This window comes from Vigna angularis, chromosome 2, assembly GCF_016808095.1.
Source record: "Vigna angularis cultivar LongXiaoDou No.4 chromosome 2, ASM1680809v1, whole genome shotgun sequence".
In the NCBI taxonomy this organism is placed as follows: domain Eukaryota; kingdom Viridiplantae; phylum Streptophyta; class Magnoliopsida; order Fabales; family Fabaceae; genus Vigna; species Vigna angularis.
Window position 1 is genome coordinate 49,788,459 of NC_068971.1, and position 26,049 is coordinate 49,814,507.

The 26,049-nt window shown below is 34.3% G+C and overlaps 2 protein-coding genes, 1 non-coding gene and 1 pseudogene across 5 annotated transcripts; 2 read left to right on the forward strand and 2 right to left on the reverse strand.

Moving 5' to 3' along the window:
* The first annotated feature begins 6 nt into the window (after positions 1 to 6).
* LOC128195698 (small nucleolar RNA Z155) lies at positions 7 to 82 on the forward strand. Its single transcript, XR_008247494.1, has one exon. It is a non-coding gene; the product is annotated as a small nucleolar RNA Z155 (small nucleolar RNA).
* A 2,399-nt stretch (positions 83 to 2,481) lies between these two features.
* LOC108329097 (homeobox protein LUMINIDEPENDENS) lies at positions 2,482 to 10,984 on the reverse strand. Its single transcript, XM_017563125.2, has 13 exons — positions 10,569 to 10,984; positions 10,261 to 10,288; positions 10,024 to 10,154; positions 9,396 to 9,739; positions 9,213 to 9,306; positions 9,029 to 9,122; positions 8,219 to 8,345; positions 8,089 to 8,140; positions 7,963 to 8,006; positions 7,719 to 7,807; positions 6,785 to 7,210; positions 4,142 to 4,689; positions 2,482 to 3,666 (listed from the first exon to the last, which is right to left on the reverse strand). The coding sequence occupies exons 1-13, from the start codon at positions 10,740 to 10,742 to the stop codon at positions 2,746 to 2,748; spliced, it is 3,072 nt and encodes a 1,023-aa protein (XP_017418614.1). The 5' UTR covers positions 10,743 to 10,984; the 3' UTR covers positions 2,482 to 2,745.
* A 2,921-nt stretch (positions 10,985 to 13,905) lies between these two features.
* LOC108328921 (cysteine-tryptophan domain-containing zinc finger protein 3) lies at positions 13,906 to 26,049 on the reverse strand. Of its 3 annotated transcripts, none has more exons than XM_052873909.1 (14): positions 25,435 to 26,049; positions 24,513 to 24,585; positions 24,292 to 24,422; positions 23,739 to 24,140; positions 22,318 to 23,645; positions 21,468 to 21,859; positions 19,503 to 21,352; positions 19,260 to 19,420; positions 18,858 to 19,018; positions 18,034 to 18,098; positions 16,109 to 16,912; positions 15,852 to 16,004; positions 15,662 to 15,746; positions 13,906 to 14,240 (listed from the first exon to the last, which is right to left on the reverse strand). In XM_052873909.1, the coding sequence occupies exons 1-11, from the start codon at positions 25,612 to 25,614 to the stop codon at positions 16,718 to 16,720; spliced, it is 4,938 nt and encodes a 1,645-aa protein (XP_052729869.1). In that variant the 5' UTR covers positions 25,615 to 26,049; the 3' UTR covers positions 13,906 to 14,240; positions 15,662 to 15,746; positions 15,852 to 16,004; positions 16,109 to 16,717. The 3 variants fall into 3 exon arrangements, with proteins under 3 accessions (XP_052729869.1, XP_017418315.2, XP_017418316.2); XM_017562826.2 differs by having other exon boundaries at positions 17,935 to 18,098; positions 25,435 to 26,044; XM_017562827.2 differs by lacking the exons at positions 13,906 to 14,240; positions 15,662 to 15,746; positions 15,852 to 16,004 and having other exon boundaries at positions 16,775 to 16,912; positions 17,908 to 18,098; positions 25,435 to 26,048.
* LOC108327640 (uncharacterized) lies at positions 15,899 to 16,283 on the forward strand (annotated as a pseudogene).

Below are 26,049 nucleotides of genomic sequence, written 5' to 3' on the forward strand. Positions count from 1 at the left end.
AAGAGCCGTTGAAGTGATGATATCATATTCGGAATTCATAACTGTCGAGTTTAACAATCAGACTACAATTATCTGATCTCCGGCTCAACCAGGCGAATTTTATTCTAGGCTGATTAATATTCTTTAAGTTTTGTATTTTTATTAATACTTTACATAATTTATTTTTTTAAAATATATCTTTGACTAATAAGATATTTTAAGACAAGGAAATGATGAATTGAGATTTTAGTTACGGGATTAAATTTCTAAATACAGAGAAAATATATTAATTACGATATAGTATTAATCATTTTCGATTTATTACTTAATTGGATTTTAGAATTTTATTTTAATAATAAAACTTTACTGATAAGGTTTTTACGTTATGGATTTTCAAACCAAATAAAAAGTGTATATAGTGACTCTTTTTTATTTACCTTTTAAATTTTATTTTATTTTATTTTTAACTTAGTAATCTTATTTTGATATCTATACTCTACACTGAAAATAAAATAATAAAAAGATAATTACAATAATTAATAAAAATATATAAAATGATATTGTTCCACTAACCTAAACCAAAAGATTTTAATTTCAGTCCTAAATTGGTTTATGGTACTATTTATAACATTACAAATATATTATTGAAACTACGAAAATAAATTACACAATTCATTAAATAGGACTGGTCAAAATACATTTTATCACATTGAAATATGTATAGTTTTATTATTTTATGAACAATTAAATATACAAGGAAAAATAAATTATTGTTTACAATTATCCAATTAAAGGTGACAAAGTTATTAAATAATGTATAATGGAATAATTTTTGAATTTTCAAAAATACCTTTTTTAATAAATACGATGTAATAACACTTTTCTGCTTCAGGCCGCAGTTCCAACTCTTCCTATGATGTCACCCCTTACACAATTGAACTTGTATTTGAAAGTAGGTATTAGCAGAAAGTATGATGTAACGATGGTCATAGAAATTTTATTGTCACAGAAATACAGTTGTAATGATGGTACAGAAATTGTGTTATTTCCTTAAATATGTGGTCATAGAAATTTTATTAGAAATATAGTAATGATGGTACAGAAATTGTGTTATTTCCTTAAATATGTTTTTTACTCGGTTACTGAATTAGTTTTGATGTAGGGGTTGATTACTCAGTAAGTTAATTCAATTAACCCATTACGGATTGGTGGTTTAATCGGATTGATTCACTAACTTTTTCAATTATGAATTATTTTTTTAAAATAAAAAAAATTAAAATTATATATTTAATTAAAATCTAAATAAATTCCGTTTTATTAAATTTCAAATATAATATTAGAGACTCAAATAAATAAATCTATAATATTTTTTTCTCTTGAAACATCTTTTTTTTATCTTTTTTATAATATAATAAAAAAATACTAACAATTAAATTAAATTAGGTGGGTTGGTGAGCCGGATTCTAAGTTAGCCGAGTTAAAAACTAATCCAAGTAAAAAAGTTATATTTTTTCAAATCCAATCCTATTCAAATCCATGATGAGCGAGATTGATTCACAAATAAAAACCTATTTTCACATCAATAATTACACCCCGTAGCCACTTCTCCCATTAGAAGAGTAATAAAAACATCATTTATACTATATTTTTTCTGAAATAATAATAGTATGGTGTTTTTTAAACTAAAACGTGTCTGCTAAAAATACGGAGAATGAAATAGAATTATAGGATGAATTGGCGAATAGAAAATGTACAAGTCACTATTGTAATTTGTAAATGTAAAAATGTTGTTGACCTGACGGATTTTATGATGATTGACTATGCTAAGAACTTAAGAGCTAATTTAAAGATATTTTAAACAATATTTTTGAATTTGAATAATATTCATTTCACTTTTTACTTTAACTAGATTTTGTTAAAAATATAATCTCCATTTCTTAATTAGTAAATTCTACCCATAATTTGTAATATGATTAATTTAAACCAATGATTAAAAGTATATTAATTAAATAAACTAGTGTGCACGTGTCTTTTTTATTGTAGATGATCAATTTAATTAAAAAAATAAATAAATTTAAATAAATAGTAATTCAATTAAAATAAAATAATGACATAATTATCTTAATTAAAAATAATTAAGTTATTCAAAGGATAAAAATAAAAATATAATTTTTTTATTTTAAAATAACAATTAATTAAAAATAAAATTTATATATATATACCCAAAAAAGTCACCTTTATAAATATTGATTAGATCAGTTTTTCAGTTCCAAGTATCAAATTTAGGATTTTGATGCGTTATCAATTTCCTTATCCCATCTCTTTTGCGTCCTCAGTGATTGACCGATTCCAATAATATTACGTACTATTCATGGTAAGTTTTCAAAAAGTCAATGAAATTTAACGCAACTCACTTTAACTTGTTATCTAAAAGCAGGAAAGAGCCACCAAAATGCTCAACTATTAACTAAGCCTAATATTTAAAGAAAAAAGAATGAAATAGAATCAATCCTTTCCGGGTAAATTTTAGTTTTATAATATTCTTTTTACAATTCATAAGTGAGACTCATTAGCCATTACACTCTAGATACTACAAATGTAGAACAGCGTCCTTTTCCAACAATCATTCCATGCTGATGATGTGGTTAAGATCCATCTGCACTCTCCAATAACAAGAAATATATTGCTATCAGAATTCAATCCAATTCTATACATCCGGAAAATTAATGAGTCAGATAAAATCACAAATCAATCTGAGCACAAAACTTATCGCCTCTGATCATGCCACTTTCTATTTCCCTGCCTGTCAGGGTCCCAGTGTTCAGAAGAACCCCTCTGTCTTGACCATTCAGGTCTATGGTTTCTTCCATGATTCACTCTGGAATCTGGGTAGTTTCTACCTGGCATATACCTAGGATTTCTAGTTGGACTATTTTCAGGACTCCATGATTCAAAATCTTCCCCTCCTTGATTATTTCTATCCCAAAAACCAGATTGCCTGGATCCCCCAACCATTGTATTATAGTTGTTAGGATTTCTTTGAGAACTGAATGGAACATCTTGCCTAATTCTCCACGCGCTTTCAGACCCATGGTCTGATTTTTCGGTTTGTGGTGGGTAGGAACGGCTAGGGTTACGATAAGGAGGTTCGGTGTAATGGGCTTCCTGGACTATATGTTGTTGATGTCTTTGCTGCTGTGAGGCTGAATTTGACGGCGTTGGTGAGGGTAGCTTGAAGGATGACTGTGGGAAGGAATTAGACACACCCTCGTGTTGTACACTCATACTATGTACGGGTTTTACATAATTGGTGCCATTACCCCGCATTGCTACAGCTGAATGAGTGCCAGAATAGTTAACTGAAGGTGCATTGGTAGTGATTAAGTTCTTCTTCATGGTTAAACCTACATTTGAGGATGGTATTTGTACATGCCCCAGTGGTTGTTGCTTTTCAGGATTAACATTAGTTGCCTGATGCAGTGAATATGGAGAAACTGTTGTGCTTGAGAGATGCCTCGAAGATGAAACCACTACTGCTGGCTGTTGCCTTAGTGCAGTAGTGCTAGTCATGGGAATCTGAGTTAGTAAGTTGGTAGTTGTCACTGCAGCATGGTTCTGGATAATTCTATCAGATGCTACACTTCGCCGTGAAAAGGGGTTTTTTGATGCTTCTGAGCTCCATCCATTCTGAAAAGTTAATAAAATGGGAGCACATTAGTTAATACAGTAACCAATACTTTTTTTTTTTATAATTGATGAAAATATTAAGGATTTCAAAGATTTTATCACGTTGAAAATTGTAAAATGTACGAAAATATTGAGGGCTACTCTAAATGCCAGTACAACTACTCCAAGGGAAGTAGGGAACCTTGTTTTGCCTAAATTAGCTGTTTGATATAGACTGTTTATTTGGTGCCACGCAAGGACCTGACCGTGCAAAATCTTGTCATACAAAAAGCACAAGAAAAACTTAGAAATCAATTGATTTATCTCAATTTGGCCCAGCCTATGCTATTATATTAAAGTGTTAGACGCTCTCCGCTCTCAACACGTATAAGCCAACATGGCTAAAGTGGGGTGTGCATGGCACTGTAATAGGAGACATCAAGAATGATGATAAGATCTTTGACAAATAGTGGTAGTATGAACTCAAATCACGCACCGTTCTTGGATCGCTTAAAGGGGTTGGAGATGGGAGCGAAACTTCCACCTTATCCGGGGCTTTTACACTCGTGCCATAGCTCCCATTTGTATTTTCACTTAAACCCAAGTTCGCACCTCCTCTCTTGATCATGTCAAGCAGCTTCACTACGTCTTCACCCGGTATGCTACCCGCTTGTCCAGAAGTTAAGGCAAATACTAACTCTGGATTTTTCAGCAGTACGGCAAGCAATTCTAAATCAGGCTCAGCAGGAGCCACACTTGTCGAAGAAGTGGAGGCCACCCCTTGAACAGTATGCTCAGCAACCTGATTGGGGGAAACTGTTATGTCTGCACCGTCACCATCTGGCAACTGTTCAATAGGAATTTCCAACGTCAAAGTGTCATCATAGTCCATTTCAAGGTCCCAAGGCTCCTTGGGGTTAGGTGGGATTTCTTGGATAGTTTTATATATAGTTTCCTTTTCCCTGCGGTCTCTGTTTCTCTGGACATCAACCTCTTTGCTGTTTTCCCCGCCACCAACGCTCCAGCTATCTTTAAGTTCCACTTCTGCAAAATAAGGAAAAAGGAACCAAAAGGGAAATATTTAAAACCTAAGAAAAATGGGTTCCAGAAACTTGAGAAAGGTGTTGATTACTTGAGTTACATCTTAGAAGAACCATAAAAATGGTAAGTAAAGAAAAATATATATCTCATTGCCACACCTTGTAGCACCTCAAATATATCATGTGTAAATTTATTTCAAGCAAACATCCAATTTTGTGTCTGAAACATTCGATCAGCGCCACAGCCAAATTCAAGAACAGTGACTGAAATTTCAAAATCTGGGCCGTTTTCCTATGGTGATAACTAGAAATAATCCACGACCTGATAACCTTGTAACTGTAATACTAGAATGTTGCCCCATCACAACATTTGCTAATTTTATTTATACATTACAAGATTTACAAATTAATGAAATTAATGTACAAAAATCATGCCCCAGATATGGCAATTTTTTCATGATAAATGGAAAAGGAATAAAAGATAATCAAGCTGGTCATATTCGTTTATTATAACGATCACAGATCCCTTCATGAGTTTTCAAGGATTGGAGGCTGGGTGACAAAATACAACAGACAGTACCACAGAGTTCACCAAACGAAAACGGATACTTGCTGTTTACAGTCCCTGTATATGTCGCGGCTAACCAAATTAAAGTTATAGACGCCCATCAACACTCCGATTGGATTAATTCGGTGCTGTAATTCATATCATGGCAGGTTGCAGTTTATATATACTCGAGACTTGCACGTTGCAACCGCAGTCATAACCTATACTACGTTTATAAATATGAATTACAAACTCATTCGTCCCACAGATATGAATTACAAACAGTGCTTCACTCAGATCTAAGATCATATTGCAAATTACAAAGGCATATCGCTACCCCCAAATGAAACATATATAAACCTGAACGTGGAATAACAAATGGAAAAGAGCTCCCTTTTTTTATCTCAATCAAAATTTCTTCCTATTTTTATTCATTACATGTAAGAAAATAATGAAATTAAATTTTAGAGTCTAATGTGTTCGCGTGTATGCTTAAAGTTAACTTTGAAAGTCAAATGTGTCTCCACCTGTGCCTAATACTGAATTACGGGGGCTTGGAACCCCTGTTGTATTTTAAGTGAGAATTATTTAATTTTAATTTATCTTTGGCCTGAATTATGGCATATACTTCTATCATTACTATTACTACACATCAATATCTCAGGATCATTGATCCTAGTGAAGCACCGATTTCCTTGTTGCCTTCCTCGTTATAGCAAAAACAAAAGCATGGATTTATACCAGGCCACGCTCAAACCAATTCATCTATGCTTTAACTTTTGTTCCCTCCCATGAATCATGGCAAAGATGTAAAGGAACATGTGTAAGGAACAGAGAGCATCTAATATCGATACATGTGAATTTTTTTACAATAAATTCGGATTGTAAAATTATTGCTTTTAAAAATATTGTATCAATGATCTACATGTTAATACCATTTTGTAGAACTGATCATGTCCCTGAGATCACCTCAATATTTAGTATAGCTCGTCGTAGACAATTATAAGTCCTCAAACGACATATTTTTAAGCCCATTCTTTATAAGAGATTTAGGAGTATCACGCCCTTTTATCACAATTGTGCAGATAAGATGTAGGGGAAATCAATCAGAAACATTGTCCGAAATTTTAGAAATAGAGGAAAATCCCAAAATCTTCAAACGCATCCGTGTTAGTATTGAAACTAAAAACCTCAAGTTGTACATTTGTACGGCAATGTTTTATTAATCTCTTGAACAATACTAAATATTTAGACGTATTTACAACTGCTCAATATACAGAACATAAGGTTAGACCATGACTCTTGCTCTATTTATTTATATATAGGGTCAATAAAGTTAGCAAAGAAGCATCCGCTATGTCTTCCAAAAAAATGTGCAGGAAATTGACTAAGATCTACCTCTTTTTAATTCAACGTCCTGTCAATATGCTATTTTCTCAATATGTCTTATCATTCATTTATCGGCTGAGAGTTTCCCCAATTTTCTAGCCTAATATTATAGGACGTAAATTTGATATATTTGATGAAACCAACAAAAGAATTGCAAATGTACCTGCTGGTGTTTTCCAAGGTATCTGAATCCTCGTGCACTTCTCCCAGAGAGGTTCCTTCACATCCACTTTCGGTTTTGAATAAGCTTCCAGCCTATTGCTGGTTTTAGAGGCAAGTAACAAAGGTTTCTTGTTTTCATCAATTTTGGGAGGAGTAGGAACTTTAGAAGAGCAAGCTGCAATACTGGCAGGAATTGTCTGAGGTTGTTTATTCAGACTATCAATCTTTGTTTCTTTACTTTCTTTTGAACTGGATTTCCCATACTTACTCTGCATAAATAAAGCACGCATTTTTGCTTTCTGGATATCATCAGCGGACATGGGCCGACCTTGACTTACAGACCCTGCTCTTGTCACCTGTGAACTTCTGCTAACTGACTTTTGGCCTGGCTGTTCCACCAATTGCACTTTTCTGCGCTCTCTAGATTCTGTTAGAGGGGTTAAGGAATAGAAAAGAGATATAGCCTACATTTCGCATGACTCAACAACTGACATGAACCATAGGCAATTTTGAGTAAGAGGGGTGCTGACAATATTCTCTTCAATGCATTATTATTGATTAAAATTTATTGAGAATCGCAGTAAATAAGTAGCGCCAACACCAACACATAAATCTAAAAAATTTAGCCAATAATAATGTATTATAATAAAGCATGTCAGATAATGTGCGGTTAGCATTTATCACAAGTAACCCACCACTTTCGTCCTTGAAACACTATGACACAATATAGGTCCTCTTCAAAGATAATATTTGACATCAAAATAGTCCAAATGTTATAGTTCACTATAGCCAAACTGATATCATTCAATAATCAAATATACTATTTGAGGACCAATTAGGTATGCAAGTCAATTTGATAAAACGCTTTCAAGGATCAAATTGGGCATTAATTCCAATTTCACCAGTTAGTAAGCCTATTACAAATACAAGGATACGAGATGAAATAACACCAAGTGTAGACTTTTTATTAGAATCATCCAAGCTAGGAGGCAACAATTTCGCAGCTTGTGGAGATCCCACTTTCCTGAACAGGGAAGAAAAAACAAAAAGCATTTTCAAAACTAACAAAAGCAAAGACAATTATCTCAAACAAGTATGGCATAAAACTATTAAGAGAAAGATTTATTCAAATGAATGAAAACAGATGAATGGAAGCAATCACGAACAACCTACAAGTACCTGAAATTGTCCAGAGATTCGCTTGAAAGTGAAAGAAAGTCTTCCTGAGAGCAAGAAAGAAGCAGCTAAGAAATATGCAAACCGAAAAGGAGTTGCTAGCTTAAACTTATATAAGAAAACACTTACAGGAACATCAATATTGGAATGCCATGATTCAGAGCCCACAAATTGACCAATACTGCAAAAAGTAGAAACCATAATAATTGAGAAAGAATGTCTAAACAAATTGTTCATGGAAAAGAGAATGCAAGCTTGCCTCTGACAAATCAACTCTTTATGCCCATCACTAGAAGGCCTAACACCATTGGGCTTCTTTATTACTTGGTTCCTCGCTAATAATTTGCTCCACTTTGATAACAAAATCCTTGCCCTGTTTGATATGTCTGATCCCGAAATCAGTGAGATTATAATTCAAAAAGTTTATCAAGATATTAAAATAAGTGGCATCAAACAGAACTGGTACGAAATTAAGATTTGACACTAATAACAGACATTGAACAAAATGAGAAGGAGGAAGTGTTACATCAGTCAACCAGAACACGACTTATACATCTCAGAATAAATTAAGATATATCTTATCTGCTATTTACTGTCTGATAACATTTAAAGGAAGAATAAGATTCAATTGTCAACTCCTCTTTCCTCCTACTATCTTGCTCCTTCAAATATCACTAACAGCATAGCAAGCCACAACTAATGAATGAAAACCTGGACTTCATATTTAAAATGAATATTAAATCCCAAACACAGGTCTCCTGATCGACATTCCACAATATGAACACAAAAACAATGAAACATGCGTATATGACAACTTGGAACCAGAGCTGTCACTATAGGAATAGTTGCCATGACTAAACAAGCTAACCACGTGCTAAGGTGTTTCTTTCTACTTCAAGAAAATGTCCTAGGCTGTTATCAAATATTAGCTCGTTGCAGTTATCATCAAATACATGTTATCCAGGTAAATCCAAGGACAGTATCAATAGACACCAAGAAGAAAGGGGAAGTATTGGGAACAGAACAGGTCGAGTGTGATGGGAACTGAACCAGAAAAAGATAAACACACCTGATGTCCTGTAGAACCGAAGTTTATTTACACTCTGCAATATAGCTGATATGTGCATGGGAATGGCTTTATGTAAAGGCAAATGACAAAGAACCTGTAAAATAATTAACCAGAGTGTTAGATAGTATTCAGATATGTGCCAATTAAATGCAACACAAAATATTAACCACGTATTTAGATTTACCTTCAAGATAAGAAGAAGGACACTGGTTTGCTCCTCAGCAGTTGCCTTACTCAACCAAGTAGCTAAAGTTATTCCACCCCCTCTGCTCAAAAACCTACAAGCATACAGCAGAAAAACTAAATCAGAAAATATAAATTATTATAGTTCAATATTATCATGCTATTGAGAAAGCTAATTGTGTACCACAACAATACTGAAAAATTCTGTATCGTCAATATCCACTCCATCAATCTCTCTTGCCCGGAAAATGTCTCTTCTTGTTGCATTAAACTAAAAATATTATCAACAAAATGTTTATCTGAATCATCTAGGTCAGGCAAGGCTGCATCCTGTGTTGAACAAGATGCTTCTTCAGCATTGGATGGGACAGTAGAGTTTACGGAAGCTGGATTAATTAGTCTAACAGGATCAGGAATTATTTTATCATCGTGAGGATCTTCACAAGAATTGGAACCTAGTGCCCTCTCTTTTGAAAGCTGCACTAGTCTCCTCACTCTTGAGCGCTGCCCAGTGAAAAAGTCACGCACCTAAAACCAACATACAAAGATTCATAAATTTACGCAAAACAGGAACCAAGCAACACGTAATCTTAACATAAAATTCAAAAGTGAATACAACCCTCTTCTGTCACAAAATGTATAATAGGTAATGATCTAATGACATCTTGGAAAGGACAACAAACTACAAACAAATGAGTAAACAAGAAAGGCACTAAAAAAAATATATCTCCATACAACATCTCAAATACATAGATCATTGCACACGAACCGTCGTATAGAAAAAACTCAACAGAAAGTAGAGTAATATAAACCTGCGTCGCTGTGACACCAAATAAAGCACTGATCTCGCGCAACTCCTTTTTGCTAATAGAATCTTTAATCGAAAAAATTGATTGCATGTAATTTACAGCCTTTGGATTCAATAAATCCCTAGGTCTTTTTCCTGCAAATTTGGATTAAGTCAGAGAGACATTCAATATGAAACAAAGAGTAGAATTGTGCATAAGCCAGCAAAAAAGAATAAATCTTGTACCACCAAAAAAACCTACCAATTTTTATTGACAAAGCACCAGCTGCCTGCACCAAAAACAAACAAAAATTTGAACAAAATCAGACACTTAAACGACGACGCCTTAAAATCGCTTACTACAAAAGCAAAATTATAACCCGAATGAGTTCACAACTAATTCTACGAACGCTTCAAAGAGTTCAAATGATTCCGAGTACACAGCATAACTCTGGAAACGAAACGAAACTAAGAGGCTCTTCACTTTTTCCATTAACCAAAAGTAAACAATGAGATTATAAACAAAGCTAAACAAACCAAAGAGAGAGATGAAAATGTTTGAGAACGCACCATTTCTTGAGAGAGAGGGTTGACGCCGGTGAGTTTGCATTGCGTGACGACGATTTCCTGAAACTGATCGATCTGGCTGTGGAAGAGATCTCTCTGCGAAAGTAAAAACTTTTGGAACGATTCCGCGGAGTTCCCAATCTCCTGCTCCGCAAAATCTTCGTTCCACGCATCCATCGTTGATAACGAAGATCGAAGTTCCCTCGACGTAATGCGTAGCTACACGCATTTAAGTTAAGGTGATTGAATGAATCTCAATGTTTCTCTCTGGTTTCCAGTTCGGAACGGAACTGGTTAGGGTTTGGCTCGGAGCTAATTTTGGAGAGAGAAAGTCAGATAGAGTACTGCTGTGTCGGATGAGACGAGAGAGAATTAGGCCATGTTCGGGACTTCGGTCGAATTTCAGGAATTATTTTTGAGGCTTATGACCATTGATGTTAAAAAATATAATTTGTGTATTTTATACTGAATTTATGTTTAAAAACTAATTAAAACAAATAATTTGTGTACCACAAACTAAATAATTTACTGTATCAAAACTAAAATAATTTATTGTACCGAAAATTAGATAATTTTTATTTATTGTACCATTAAAAACATAAAAAAAATTATCTAATGATTTGAACTAAAAATGTATAAGTAATCTGACATTTTATTATTTTAAAATATAAATAAACATAATTTTTTATGTGTGGAGATAATAAAAAACATTTTAATTTGTAATTAATTTGACATGGAAATGGCATAAAATATAGAATGTTCATGATAAATTCTTCTTCTTTTTTCTGTAAATAATATTTTTGTTTAATTTTGAAAACACATTAGAACTTTCTTTAAGGTGAAATGAGTTGTTTTTGTTAAATTATTATGATTCTTTTTTGATGATGTTAGTCAATGTATTTATTAATATTAGGTATGGTATTCTTGTTGCATATTGGGAATTTATGTTTGTTGTGTTTTTATTTTTTAATAGATAAATGTATTTGTAGTTCTAAATTTGTTGAAGAAACTAAAATCTGTCTTTATTCCAAAATTTTATACATTTTGTCTATAATATTATATTTTTTTCTACTGGTTTATTTTTATTACGGAGGGGAAAACAAATATTTTGTTGTTTGTCTGTGACAATTTATCTGTGAGAGATGATTTACTATTCTATCATTAATTATTTTATCTAAATGCCCTTAATTTTGTTTGAATTAAGGCTGCATTAGACACTTATATTCCACCATTAACCACCATTTCTCAAAATTTGCAATAGTCTTACACTTCTCTCCTCAATTCTATGCCCTCTCTGTGTATTTATTTTCATTTTCGTTTCATTCAATTCACTTTAAGGGTAATAATTATTAAAAGCTATTATCAGTTAATTAACTAATAATATGATATTTCCCCTTTTCAAATGCATGTGAAAACAGACAAATTGTTTAAATGTTTCTCTTTTACCATTTCGTACTAACAGAAAACAAGTACTTAATAATAATATCAATCCTTTTATAATTTAATATTTAATTAAAATTATTTTCAACCAATCATTTTTTATAATAAATTACACTTATTATATATCTTATTTTTAATGTCACGCTTATAATATATTTAATGTCAATCATCATCATTTGACCTATACAAATTTGTCATTTGTAATTCATTAAACAAGTCAGTCATTATAATTTCTTTTCACTCAAACCATTATCTTCTTCAAAATATAAACCAATGTCATTAGTTTTCAATTCAAAAACCAGTGTCTTATACAAACATACTTCTTACCCAGCTTAATAAGAATGAATACATTTGCAATCGAAAGTTTGAAGTGTTCAAAATACTTTTAGAGTTTCAACAGAATATATTTGATCTTATGGAAATTCTAATAAAATAGAGTGGTTAATTTTATTTCTTTATCTATATAACACATGGACAAAAAATTAATACCAATAATATAAATAAATCAATATATAATTAACATGTAAATATTAATTTTGTAAAGTTAAATTATATTTAAATTCCAGATTTTAAAATAGTATGTGAGGTTATCTAATAAAATTGATTTAAACTGTTATACTATAAGCCTTCTTAAATTATAATGTAATCAACTTGATAAAGAAAAGTATAATTTTATAATTACTTGTAAAAACGTGAAAGAACAAACAAACAGGTGGGCTTGATAGAACAATATAAAATTTAGTATTTTCTTAAATTAAATTACAATATTACAATACAATTTTTTACAACAAAATTTTAAAATAACTAAAAAATAAGTGAGTTTAAAATTATGCATTTAAGTAAAATCATATGCTCCATTAAAAGCAAAAATAAAAATCTAATGTGAAAACAAAATAAACAATGGTATAACTAAATGCCTAGATTTCTTAGGACCATTTAGTCAACACTCTTAAAGTAATTGCTACTAATTTCGTATCAGTACAATAAATAATTTTGTATTTACCAAATCATACATTTTCCACCTTTTTTTTAAATGTATAAATACTTTTAACTTTTGTGGACTGGAACATTAATAATTTTTTTTTCCTGTATAGTTTTTATGCCAGTGAAATATTGATATTCATATAATGTAGTTATTTATAAGATAGTACACTCTCAATAAAACATCAAGAAAATTATAATTCTTTTTTATTTACTCTTTATAATTCTTTGTTTTTCTGCATGTGAAATATTTAATTCTTTTAATAATTTCAATAATTGTTTATATAAGAAAAACAATGTTAACAAAATATTAGTTTTTTTTTATAAGTTTAAAATTCTTAGTAATGATATATTACCGTTAATTTTGTTTTCAAATAAACAAATGTACCAATTATTATAGATTAAACGTGATCAAAATAAATTAATAGTATTTAAATTTTTATATAAATTATATTTTTTTATTACGTTAAAAATAAAAACTTTGTTTATATTGTATCGTTTAACATTCGAGATATGCAGAATTATACACGGAATATCCTTATTTGTCTCTCTTTTTAGCTCAAGGTCTTCGTCCACTAGCAGACTTTTTTGAAAACTATACATGACTCTTATATAATAATTCATCCTCAATCGTTAAAATTTAAATACAGTATATGAATGAAAACAAATTATTAACATACAAACATGTTCTATATAATATAAATCTAAATATATATAAATAAAATTTGTTAATATTTGATATTAATATGAAGCATCCAATCACTCTTTTATTGTTATTCATTTCTAATAAAATTTAATATAAATATTTATGATATAATCATGATTGAGTAATTAGATTGAAATTTTATTACAATTCTGGAATTTATCTGTAATATATTTTAACTCTAAATAAATACTGCCATGACTACAAAAGCCAAAATACACCCTTAATCTTCCACTAAACTATTTTCAATTCTATATTCCATATAACTTACACACGACGCACCGAATGGCACTCGCCACTACACCAGAAGGGTGAAATATTAAGAAAAGTAGATGAACATAAAGCTATGTACATTATAAGAACAGGTAAGTTAGTAAAGTCAAAATTTAAAATTAAATGCCCAATACTAGCATCTGTTTTTTTTTTTAAAGAATACAGTAAGACAGGGAAAAGCAGGGAAAAAGATGAAGAAAAAAACTCCACCATGGCCAGTTACAGATTTGGCGAGCTAAACTCCAGGTCTATCTGGTATTTGCCTCAGTTGCTCAAACCTGCAACCACAGACACTGTTAAGTTGGCACCAAACACTCACAAAGTGCAATAGGGCTAACTATTATATGATGGCACCACACAAGCCAAATAAATACCAGTATCATGCACAGAAAAAACGGGATATATTCCATAATGAGCCGATTTTTTGAGGAAGCCAAAGTCTTAAGCTGGGTAATCAATAACTTGAATGACTTGTACAAACTTATCTATAGTTCTGGTAATTAGTTGCTGTGCTACACATGTGAAACGCCTCATAATCTTGATACAGATCCTTTCGATCAAAGTAAAATTTTAAAATTCTAGTGACTATAATCCAAATTGTCCATCCTTAGCCATTTCAGAACAGTAAACTAGACAAACTAAAAAAATCAGCCTTTAGTATGAGAGATTAACACACATGAAGGATTTGTATGCTTATTACTTTGGGGTCCCTTTGATGATCAAGATACAATAGGGATATCTTACCTTGTAATAAATTGTTCGGTGAACTGATAAGATGATTTTCTTATCCTACTGACTGTCCTATATCATGTTAGTGCAATGTATTTTTTATCCAAAGGAGCAGCCTAGTTAAAAGGTAGCAAGATATGCAGAAACCTCCTATTCTCTCACCACCTTATCTTCATTACGACCACTATAATCATCACCACCCTTGGCATCACCATTCTCATTGTCATTGCCATCATTCTAAACATTGCTTTCATCAGTGTTAGCACTCACTTCCATCACCTTTATTGTTGTTGCCACCACCCCCATGTACATCATCTTCGTCACAACAACCATCACTTCCATCATTCTTCTCAAAACTTTTGCTAACACTTTCACCATTGTCACCAATATTATAATTTGTCATCATAATAATTACCAATACAACGTCACCACTTATAATGTCGTTACTATTTGTACCACCATCGTTATTACAACAACCACGACCACTACCATGTTATTATCATTCCCATTACTACCACAATTTACCATAACCATCACCATTATTGTAGCAACCATCTCATTTTTATAATTGTCATCACTACCACCATTGTTGTAATTAATTTGACCACCACTGCCATCATCACTGCAACATATTGTTATGTAGTTTTGATCGTGGTAAGCACAAAATTGAATATGATTAATATTTATTTTACTATTATCCTATCACTTTCTTATCCTGACCATTAAACAAACCCCTAATGTTCATTAAGGAGATTTTACCTTTAAAATAGAGGCCAGTTAAAGAATTTATTTAAAATTTCCATCGTAATCATATCAAAATAGTTAATATAACATCTATTTAAGTTTCTCTACTTAAGCAAAATCCAGGTTTATATAAAAAACGGAACACTTAACATAGAAATGTCTTAAGTGGTACATGTCAATACTTGTTTAGCAGCGACACGATCAATTGAACATAATGAAAAAATACCTGAATGTTCTGCATGAATGTAGCAACCAGCTTGCCCTGTTTCTGACTTGAATCTATATAATTTTTATTTACATCCACTGCGTCCCTTCAGGAAAAAAAGAAATGTAATTCAATCAAGTGTTAGGCATGCTTTGGCAATCATTTGGATAGCAAACAAAACGAATTTTACAAGACATGGGTATTTGTATACCTGAGTTGACAATTCATTTGCAGTAAATTGCCTGCCACTTCAAAAAAATTCTTGCTGTACATCTCTCCTTTTTTATTTTCTGCTTGGTACTCTATCAACAAAATGAGTAAAGAATATTGTTCTACCCCTAATCCCAACATTGTACAAGAGAACCTGCATGAGACAAGATTCAAATCAGGAAAATAGTGGCCATTGAGAAATTAAATAAAAAAGGATTCAGGAACACGAATGTTCTCGTATTAAGAAGATATGCTCACTTTAGTTTGGCTCTCTTTGACTTTACTTTCCGGGAAGAGATTGGAAAGGGGAAGAAAATGCAGAACCACTAGTAGAAGCATGATTGCAGTAATACAAAATCCACAACTTCCTCTTTCCAGCAGTTACAACTTTACACATGTACAGATTGACAAATTAATAAACCCTCCGGAATGAGAAAAGGACATAAGAGAGCGCAAATAGTTTCAAACTTCTAAATCTATCCATATCCACCTATTATATCATCATCTTATAATCTGGAAGTAGCATCGTTCTAAATATCAATATAGCTCAGAATCTGCATTACAGAACCTTGCTTCTGAGGGCCTCCACGTTGTCTCGAGGATTGAAAGGATTTTATGTTTGTAAACAACAGAGAGCAACCAAATTCCTGACTGTAAACTGAGACTTTCATTTCACTGTCCACAGCAGCCATATCTATAGAGACAGTACTAGCTTCACCTGTTGACAAGATTGATTCGAGATCCAACAAAATAAACCTTGCCCTCCATAATTTCAGACTGTTTTTTGTCAGAGTTGAGATTTTGTACATGACCAAGAAACACATGTTCATAACTGACTAGAATCATCTTCTCAATTAAATGGTTTCTTTAACGATTAATGGCCTCCACAGCAACCCGTACCAAACGAAGTAACCCCTCCACATCTTGAAAGCTAAAATCAAGAGCCTTTTTGATAGAGGAGATACCATCTGTATTCTTGCCCACACCTAGGCTTGAATTAGCAGCTGCAAAAGCATTCCGTGATTTCCTTGATGCTTCCATGGCAAAAGTAACATCCTGAGCCTGCAATTGGTACATGTTTTTAATTCCAAATATCACAGCCTAAATAAGACACAGACAACATTTGAGCTAGCATTTTAATTGTTAGTGCGGGCTTCCCGTTAGGCATGGCTGTAATAACTTTTGAAAGCACTAAAATCACAATCCAGGTCAGAAGACCATATGATCTTATCTATAGCATGCCCTAGCAGTCTGAAGAAGGAACAGAATAGGAATCAAATACATTGTGTTGATGGCACACTAGATACCAGATTATTTATTAGGATGTCCACTATAAAATACGACCATAAAACCTATAAAAATAAGTCCACAATACCAAAAATTTAGAACAGATTAAGCCTTAAAAATAAATCTCTATATCTCCTTGATGAACGGCTCCCTTCATATTTTAAGGAAGTTACACACCTTCAATTGATTTAATGGAAAATACTAGGATGCTTTGAATTTGACCAATTTTCTTATTTGCAGATTTCTTTGGCCATCCTTATAATTATAGGTTAAGCTACAGTGATTTACTTGTTTTTACTACACATATAATTGACTTCTCTTTTTTAGTCTAGACATCAAAGCCTAAATTAAATGTACACATATATCATGTGTATGATTACATTGCTCCTTGTTATAGCTTGAAACGGATTATAAGGTATTTTGAGTCAAGTTCAAGGCTTACTGTGATTTATTATGCTGCATTTTTAATACTCTAATTTTATTAAGATTTTAGCACTCTTAAATTTTGCAGGATGCCACAATCCTCGATCAGATAAATTCAATCTTGCAAACTCTGTCAGATCCTAACTAGGAACCATCTTTCAGAGCTCGCGTGAAAGCATTTCCTAATATGACAACCAACAAATTCACATAATCAACCATTCAAAGGAATTCAGAATTCAATTATTCTTCGTAAAATTAATGTATGCCTTATCCTTGACTATGTTTCCTCTAAGTTGTTTTAGGCAATCAATGTGAGGAAGGGAGAGAGACTTTTGCCAAGATCATACTTCTGTGAGCAAGAACTATATACTCACAAAACCGAGCAATCGCACAAAATTAGGACGATGTCGTGCAGCAATAACATGGTTTCCAGCTACTTGGGGCGAATTGACACTCTTAGATATGATGACAACCTTGTCAGCAGCTGTAGAGTTGTTAACATTGTCAACATCAGAGGCAGATGACGATGGAGACTCACCTAACAAAAGAAACAAGGTTCAAAACAAAAGAGAGATCAGAGATTAATCTACTCAAATTTCATCATTACGATGCCAATGACACTCCTCAGAAAGAGAAACAGTAGTTCATTAACATGATGAAAGGAAAATAAAATTTAGACTTGTCTGTATCCACAAAATGAACCATATCTAACTTCTTCCTATTTTTCTTCTGTTTTCCCTTCTATTATTCATGGATTAAGGGTGCATTTAGTAAGAAAAATAATTATTATCAAAAGTTAAGAGCTCATCCCATGAGAGCTTATCAGTAAATTTTGACTTTGAAGCTGACTGGATAGAGCTTAATTTTATAAGTTTCTCCATGAAACTTGAAAAAAAATAAAAACAGCTTATAATGCCATAAGCCATCTTCATAAAGTCCAAATAAGCTCCACGTAAACTCTACCAAACGTGCCTCCCTACCCCCACCCCGAAATTACAAACCACCAAAGAGGATATGTATCCATGATCACACCATACAGAATGCTAGTCAAATGGACAATGTTCAGATAATCTATTATAATTCAAATGGACAATGTTCAGATAATCTATTATAATGAATGTGAGTGACATGATACTTTACAAAGCTATCAGAATATTTAACACTTATTTGCCAAAGGATAAAAAAGGAGATGGGATTTGGTATGATATAGGACAAATCCAAAGAAACCGAGGACTTCAGAAAGAAAGAAAATTGCATCATGCAAATACAGTGAAAATCAACTAATAAAATTCATTACCAAGAGGAATCATTTGCAGTGTATTGTGCAACTCATGCCGATCTCTGCTTGCACTAGTGTGTGAAGAATATACTACCCTCATATATGCTACCTCCATGCATTTGTAGGCTAGTGCAGCTGAAGCCATGTCTTTTGATTTCTCATATTCGTGGGCACAAAACCTATATAAAGAATATATTGGATGGCATTATAAAAAAAAAATCAATTATTTGAGGCAATGATATACAAGATATAATCAACTGAAAGATATAATCATGCCAAGTACAGTAAAGATGTTTGAAGGCATGCTTGCAACCTAATAAAACAATAGGTAAAGGAAAGAATATTTCAATGGGTACTTTAAACAAAATATGATATTTAAAACATATATAACCATGATTATAAAGAAAATCGTTGACTTACTCGCACAATTTTGCAGTGCTACTATACATTTGTTTTGATTGAATCATCTCACTGTGTTTAGAATTATCACTGTTGCCAGATTCTAACAGAGAGGCTCCGTGAAGAAATTTGAGGGCTGCCTGGAAGTAAAGACTAGTGCTCTCACCAGTGGATCCAGAATGCTGTATGATCAAACCCAAAATTAGTAAAATAGGCATCAAGAAGAGCAAAATCATAATAGTCTAAAAGGGATGGTGTAAAAACCTTAAGACGATCAGCCAGATGCTTAAGATCTTTAGCTTCTTTCACAGCATTGTTAGCAGCATGGCTGTAAGAATCCCTTCTAACTGGGCTAGGGGCATCAAGCTCCTTCGACCTGTGACCATTAAGTACGGGATTTCTTGAACCAGTTTGCTGATTTCCATTTTGATTGTCAGTCTTTTTCGATTGCCTTTTTGGTAGCTTTGACACATCATCGACTTTGGAAGGGTCAACTTCAGCATCACCATTTCCTTTATGTAAACCAACTGGCCGTGGGCATCGGCCCAATGTCTCAACTTGAGATCCTTCAGATGGCAATGATGACAACAGCTTCCCTTTTCCATGCACTTCTTGATCACCAGTTCTTTCAAAAAGAGACCTCTTTGTGGATCTATCCGAGTCTGGCAACTGAGTCTGCGGGGGAGCATGAAATGCATCCTGTTTGCAAAGGGCATCCACAATAACATCTTGAAAGTCATGACCTCGATTTAAGTGACTCTCTTTTTTCCTAGCCTCAGCTTTCTCTGCATAATCTTTCTTGACAGCATGTATATTCTCACTTTGGTCAGGCTTGATCCCAAACTTCTCCTGCAACTTATTTTTTCCATCCTTATGCTTTGTCTCAGCTAGAGGAGACTGATTTTTCAGTTGACTTGAAGAACTAGAATTCTTGACCTTATCTGCATGGGACTCTGACTTACAGCCGTCATTGTTGTCCTCCAAACCTGATTCTATGCCATTCTTCCTTGTATGAGACATATTAGCATGATAAACATCAATTTTGTCTTCACCTGGATGTTTAATATGCTCTTTGCCTGCATAGGTCCCATCTGGAACTATGGTGTCAACACCACCATTTGTACAATAGCTGGTTGTTTCAGCTTTAAGCTTCGTATCAGAAAAATTAACACCCTTGTCCTGAAAATCTGCCCTGTTGGCAATGGTGAAAGATTTATCCTTCCTGGCCGTTCCAGATCGATCACTTGCACCATCATCATCACGATTCAAGCATCTTCTTGGACTATCCACAGCAGCAACATCACGTGAATCATCTTTCCCTATAATTTCCTTGATTGAAAGCTTATCTGCATTTAAAACTCGAATGGGTGATGAAGACACCGATTCCACAGGTGAGCCCTTCACTTCGTGGAAGCTGGCTTTGGTTTTGTGAGAGCCAGAAACCTTAGAAGAGCTTGAAGTGGCAGCAACAGAAACCTGTAAAGGTCCCAAGTCCCTTTTTGAACAGTCCATGCCATCCAAGCTCCGCTGTGACAGACTGCACTCAGGGTTTTGCCTGAATTTCTGGTTCTTTGCATGACTAACTTTTTTGTCAGTCCTACCACTACCTTTACTGGTACTTGATTCTTTGCCTCCAGATTTTGAACTTTTCGCCTTCTTTTCCTTCCTTGAATTGCTGAAATCATGCTCAGAAGTTTTGCTCTCCTGTATGCGAGGATTACCTGGGCTGTAAGTTATAGCATCCTGATATCCCTTAAGTTTCCTTTTTTTCACACTACCAATTGAATCACAATTCCCCAGATCCAGAGATCCCTCATCCAACGAACCCTGACCTTTATCTCTTGTGTTTTCAGCAGAAACTGGAATCCTGTCTTTTCTTGATTTGGAGTCCCTTGAAGAAGAGTGGGCTTTCTGTCTTGGTCGATCTTTGCCAACTGAAGTAGTTGGAAAAGTGCTATTTGAACTTTGAACACCCACCTTCCTAGTAGTTCCGCTCTGTTCTACCCACTCTTCATTGGTAGAATGAGCCTTGTCAGTCTTAGATTTCTTGGATGGCCTAGGAAAATCTTGATCATGATCCCTCCTGCTTTTGACCTTCGTATTCTTTGTATCACCTGAGAACAAAATTCCAGAAATGAAGATAACAGAGAAATTTACCAGGTCTTTGAACATCAACACTTTAGTCAATACTGAGAAGACAAACAAAAATGAATGTGCAGTTCAAGTTACCTCTATCAGAACTGTGCTCCTGCGTCCTGTGCTTATTTTTGTGTTTCTCTGATGGAACATCAGCCTCACTCATGACAGGAGATTTGTTCACATCATTTAAACTCCTACTTTTCACTGTTGACAACAAGTTTTTCTTCATAGGATATGAGGATTGAGAAAAGTTTTCTTTATTTGTAGAATTTAACCTTTTCTTCCCCCCAGGTGCCACATGCACATCATTATTTAGCTGGTGCTGGTTAGGATGCTGGGATGTTGGCATGGCTCCTCCCACCATAACACTGCCAGAGACATTTTGCAGGTTGCTTTGACCGTCAAAAGGAGGCCCTTGGTATAATGCAATAAGTGCTTTAGTGGTTTCATCCTCACTAAAGCTACATCGATTCATGTCCGGCCTGCATAGTTATGCATGCAATGTTAATTATCCATTATGACCATGTAAGTAGTTTCCATATAGGTTAACAAGCAATTTAGTTTCCTTAATACATTTTTTTTCTTCAAATACATGGCCTGATGGGGTATTAAACCTCCAAAATTCAAGACCACATCCCAACCTTAAAAGTGCAGGGCTAGTTCCAACTGACAAACTCGTTAACATTAGACCCTGTTTGGAGAAACTTAAATGAGTCAAAGTTCTACATGAGTTAAAATCAACTTATGCCCTTCAGCTTCCGGATAAGTTAGTTATGAGAGTTTCTATAATAGCTAATGTGCATAAGCTGATATTAACTTTTGAGTATTTTACCTTCCTATTTTATTCTCCTATAAGTGCTAGTGGATAAGCTCGTCCACACAATGCATTAATAATTTGATTATGGGCAATAAAACATTTAGCCACTGAAACAGAACTTACAGCCAATTAAGCATACTACATAGCCACTTTTCGGGTAGGTTATCAGGATTTGTTCCAACAGGAAGAAGACGCCATTTATGACATCTGTCACATTGCACCCAATTATCTTCCATCTCAACGGGGGGTATCATTACAGGAATCCCTTTTCCACTCTCAGCATCAGTACCATTTGCATTTCCAGTGCACCAAATATTTGTGGCTGATTTAGGGTATATTTCAGCTGTTAACAGCTTATCAGCTTTCTTAGCACTTGGTCTCTCCTTTGCTCCAGAACTAGTTGTAGGTGCACTCCTCTCAACCACCTCAGGTTCCTTCGGTTTTTCTTCAAATGGGGTCTCCAGCGAATTGATTCTGTCCTCCTCATCTTCCAATTCTCCAAAGAAATCTCTGTACGTATCTCGAGTCTTTCCGAGATTCTTTTGTGCTCTAACATCTTCAGTCTCATTTTTTGATGCAGAACTATCATCAGAACTCCTTTTTGTTTTAGGAGCCGATGAGGATCCAATCTTTTCTTTTTCCCTTTCCATAACCACGGTGTCATGACTTCCCTTTGCCTTCTTCTTACCAACCAGAACAGGATGTTCTGTCACGACAGGTATTGCCATACTGTCTTGTTCACATAGGCTACCTCTCTGATTAGCCTTCTTAGGAGGCTCTTCAGTGTTTGATGCTGTCCTAACTTTGGAAACGTTAGATTCAGCCATTATTGAGTGGCAATTATTATCTCCTTGAGAATTTTCTTTCACTATATAGTCATCAAAAGGAATCTTATCTCCCACAACTTTTCTTCTTGAGCTTCCCTTTGTCCTTTCAGAAAAACCATTCACCTCAGTAGATGTTGGCTCCAGCCCTTCCTTTTGACCCTGACCAGAGAAGGTTTTCTCCCTCACCATAACTTTGTGGGTTTCCTTCAAAGAATCACACGGCCCATCATCAGTCCTAACCAAGTCATCACTGAAAGAATATGAACTGGATAAAAGTGGAAGCTTCATAGTATTTGAAACTAGCTCCTCCATAGTTGATGCATCTGTACTTTGTTCCTTTCTTGACAACACTCCAGCATCAATCCGACCATTCTTCTTTGTAGAACCCTTGACTTCCATTGAGGATTCACAACCCTCCAGAGATTTCATTTTCCTACCACTCCCCCGTGACAATTTTCTATCTACTTTCACATTATTAGATTCATTTAGTGACATGTCAAAACTTTCTGCATCATCCAGATGAACAAGACCAGGAATGCTATCTCTGGCACGCATTTCCTTTATAGTTAATTCAATGATACTTTCAGAAAGTGGTGACAATAGCTGAGGGAGGTCAGTCATAATCTGTTCCAAGACACCGTAAAATATTCAATTAAACTCATCAAGATCAATAATGAATATAATAAAGGATAATGAAAATGCCAAAAGATAATTCACCTGAAGGATAATGGTTGGAGATTCAAAAGGAGCTTCATGAGGATCACGAGAAATCCCCTCACTTTCTGAGGGACTGTCATCCAGTGATGATGATGGTGACACATCCAGACCAATTTCACTGTATATTGCAGCATTTTTCCGTGTTGATAAATTATCTGGACCCATTTTGATTCGAACCTTCAGTGGCTTCTGGTCCGATGTGCTAGTAAATTTCTTGTTTAGAGACTCATGCTTAGAAGTGGATGTATCAACATTAGTGGTTATCAAGTACTTTTCTTGATGGGTTCCATCTTCCAGATAGAGACCCTTGTTTGCAGCCATCCTCAAAGAGTTACCAGAACCTGGGCCAAGTCTTGATGACTGAGTTCCAGTGGAACATTGTACAGCGTCACCCTGCCCACCCTGCAAGATACAATGTTAATTTCAAATAAGTTGAAAGTGATAAATAATACAAAGGTAAGTCATAAAACCTCAAATATAATAATCAATTTAGTTAAAACTAAATGTATCACAGTCACATAATGATATGCCCCATGTAGTGTAAGAAATTTACCTCTGGCAGCAAATTATTCGGAGATTTTGGTGTATTTTGACTATGATTTTTTTGTGGAGTCCTTGGATGAGACCAGACAGGAGATCGCTGATAGGTGGGCAAAAATGATCCATAACCACCATATTTTGCCCCTGAAATGATCAATTGTTTCTCGATATTATCCAGTAACCATTTAACGTTTAATCCTACATTAGATGAGTCTTGATTCTAACAAGACTTACCAAGACTTTCCGCAGACAGCCCACCCTCAAAATCCTTCTGAAAGTGTCCCAGAACATCTTGAATTTTTTCATCCTTTGGGAAAGAAAATTTAAAATATAAAAATTCGATAGAGAAGAAAGAACAGTCATCAAAACCGGAACATGACTAAATCTAACTGAAAAAATCCAATAGATGTAGACATATTCATGACATGGAAACAAACAGCAATTTATGATAACATAACGAAAAATTCTAAATGTGCCAAGTAGCCATCTCACAGTTGCCTCGATTTTCAAACTATGTTCCTCGATACACAACTTGCATTTTACGAGTTTTATGATCGAGAAACGGCAAAACACATAGTTCATGTTGTCTTGTAATTATGAATGACAATATAGACAAACGACTCTCCGGGTCTTTGGGGCGTAGTGGATGACACTATGTACAAGTCTATCAAGGGTAAAGGGCACTCCTAAACTATAAACATCAATTTACAAACAAAAGCACATAAATAATTCAACATTTAATTCTTCATGAAAGGAAAGGACCAGAAATCAAACAAGAAGCCAAAAAAAGGAAAGAAATCCTTTATATAACCAATCTGATTTAAACAACATTTCCACGGGCAGATCGAGCAGATTGATAAAAAAATTCCTCAACAACCCAATGCATCAAGTTGACATCACAAAGACCACAAAAATTCAATATCTCCAATAACACTCTCTATGCTAACCACGTGTCAAACCCTATTCAACTCACAGCAAAGCACAATTCAGCAGTGCACACCCCACAACTAAACAACTTAAGCCAACCGCGGAAACAAAATTCAGGTCACGGATCTAACAAGGTAAAACAAGTGAACAGCAATAATTCCATACTTTAAAACCTACAAACTATACTTGGAATACCAGAGCAAGCAAAATCAAGTTAAAGGGGTCTTACAATGTAAGAGAGGGCAACATCGGGATCAACGGTGGCATCATAATCCTCGTGGTTCTGAAAGGAGCACGCCTCACCCTCTTCGAGCTCAGACTCCACCATCTCTCTCCTCCCAGCACCCAGCCCTAACCCCAACCCTAAACCCAGCCCCTTTATAGCATCCCTACCTTCTGCAGAAATCATCCAAAAAAATACCAAAAAATACAAAAATCAAACCCTTCAACTTAAACCTCCGCATTGAGAACCCTCCGTCCCAATCAAAATCCCACTTCCTCCTCGATCCATTCCTCAGAATCAAAATCCAACCCAAACAAATCACCCCCGCAGGTAATTGAAAAATTCTACACGATCGCGGGCTCGCGTAGAAATCACAGCCTCAAAATTTCACAAAAATTTATTGCAAAATTGTCAGCACAGCCTGCGACAATCGAAAAACCAATAAACCCGTGTTCGATTATTTGAAACGTTGAATCTTAGCTGGGATCGATCAACACAGAGTTTCTCTCTCTCTCCCTCTCACCGTGTCTCTGTTTTTGGTGAATACAGCAGCCGCGTTTTTTTTTTCTTATTTTTCTTATTTTTCTTAAATTCTTAAATTCTTTATTTATTTTGATTATA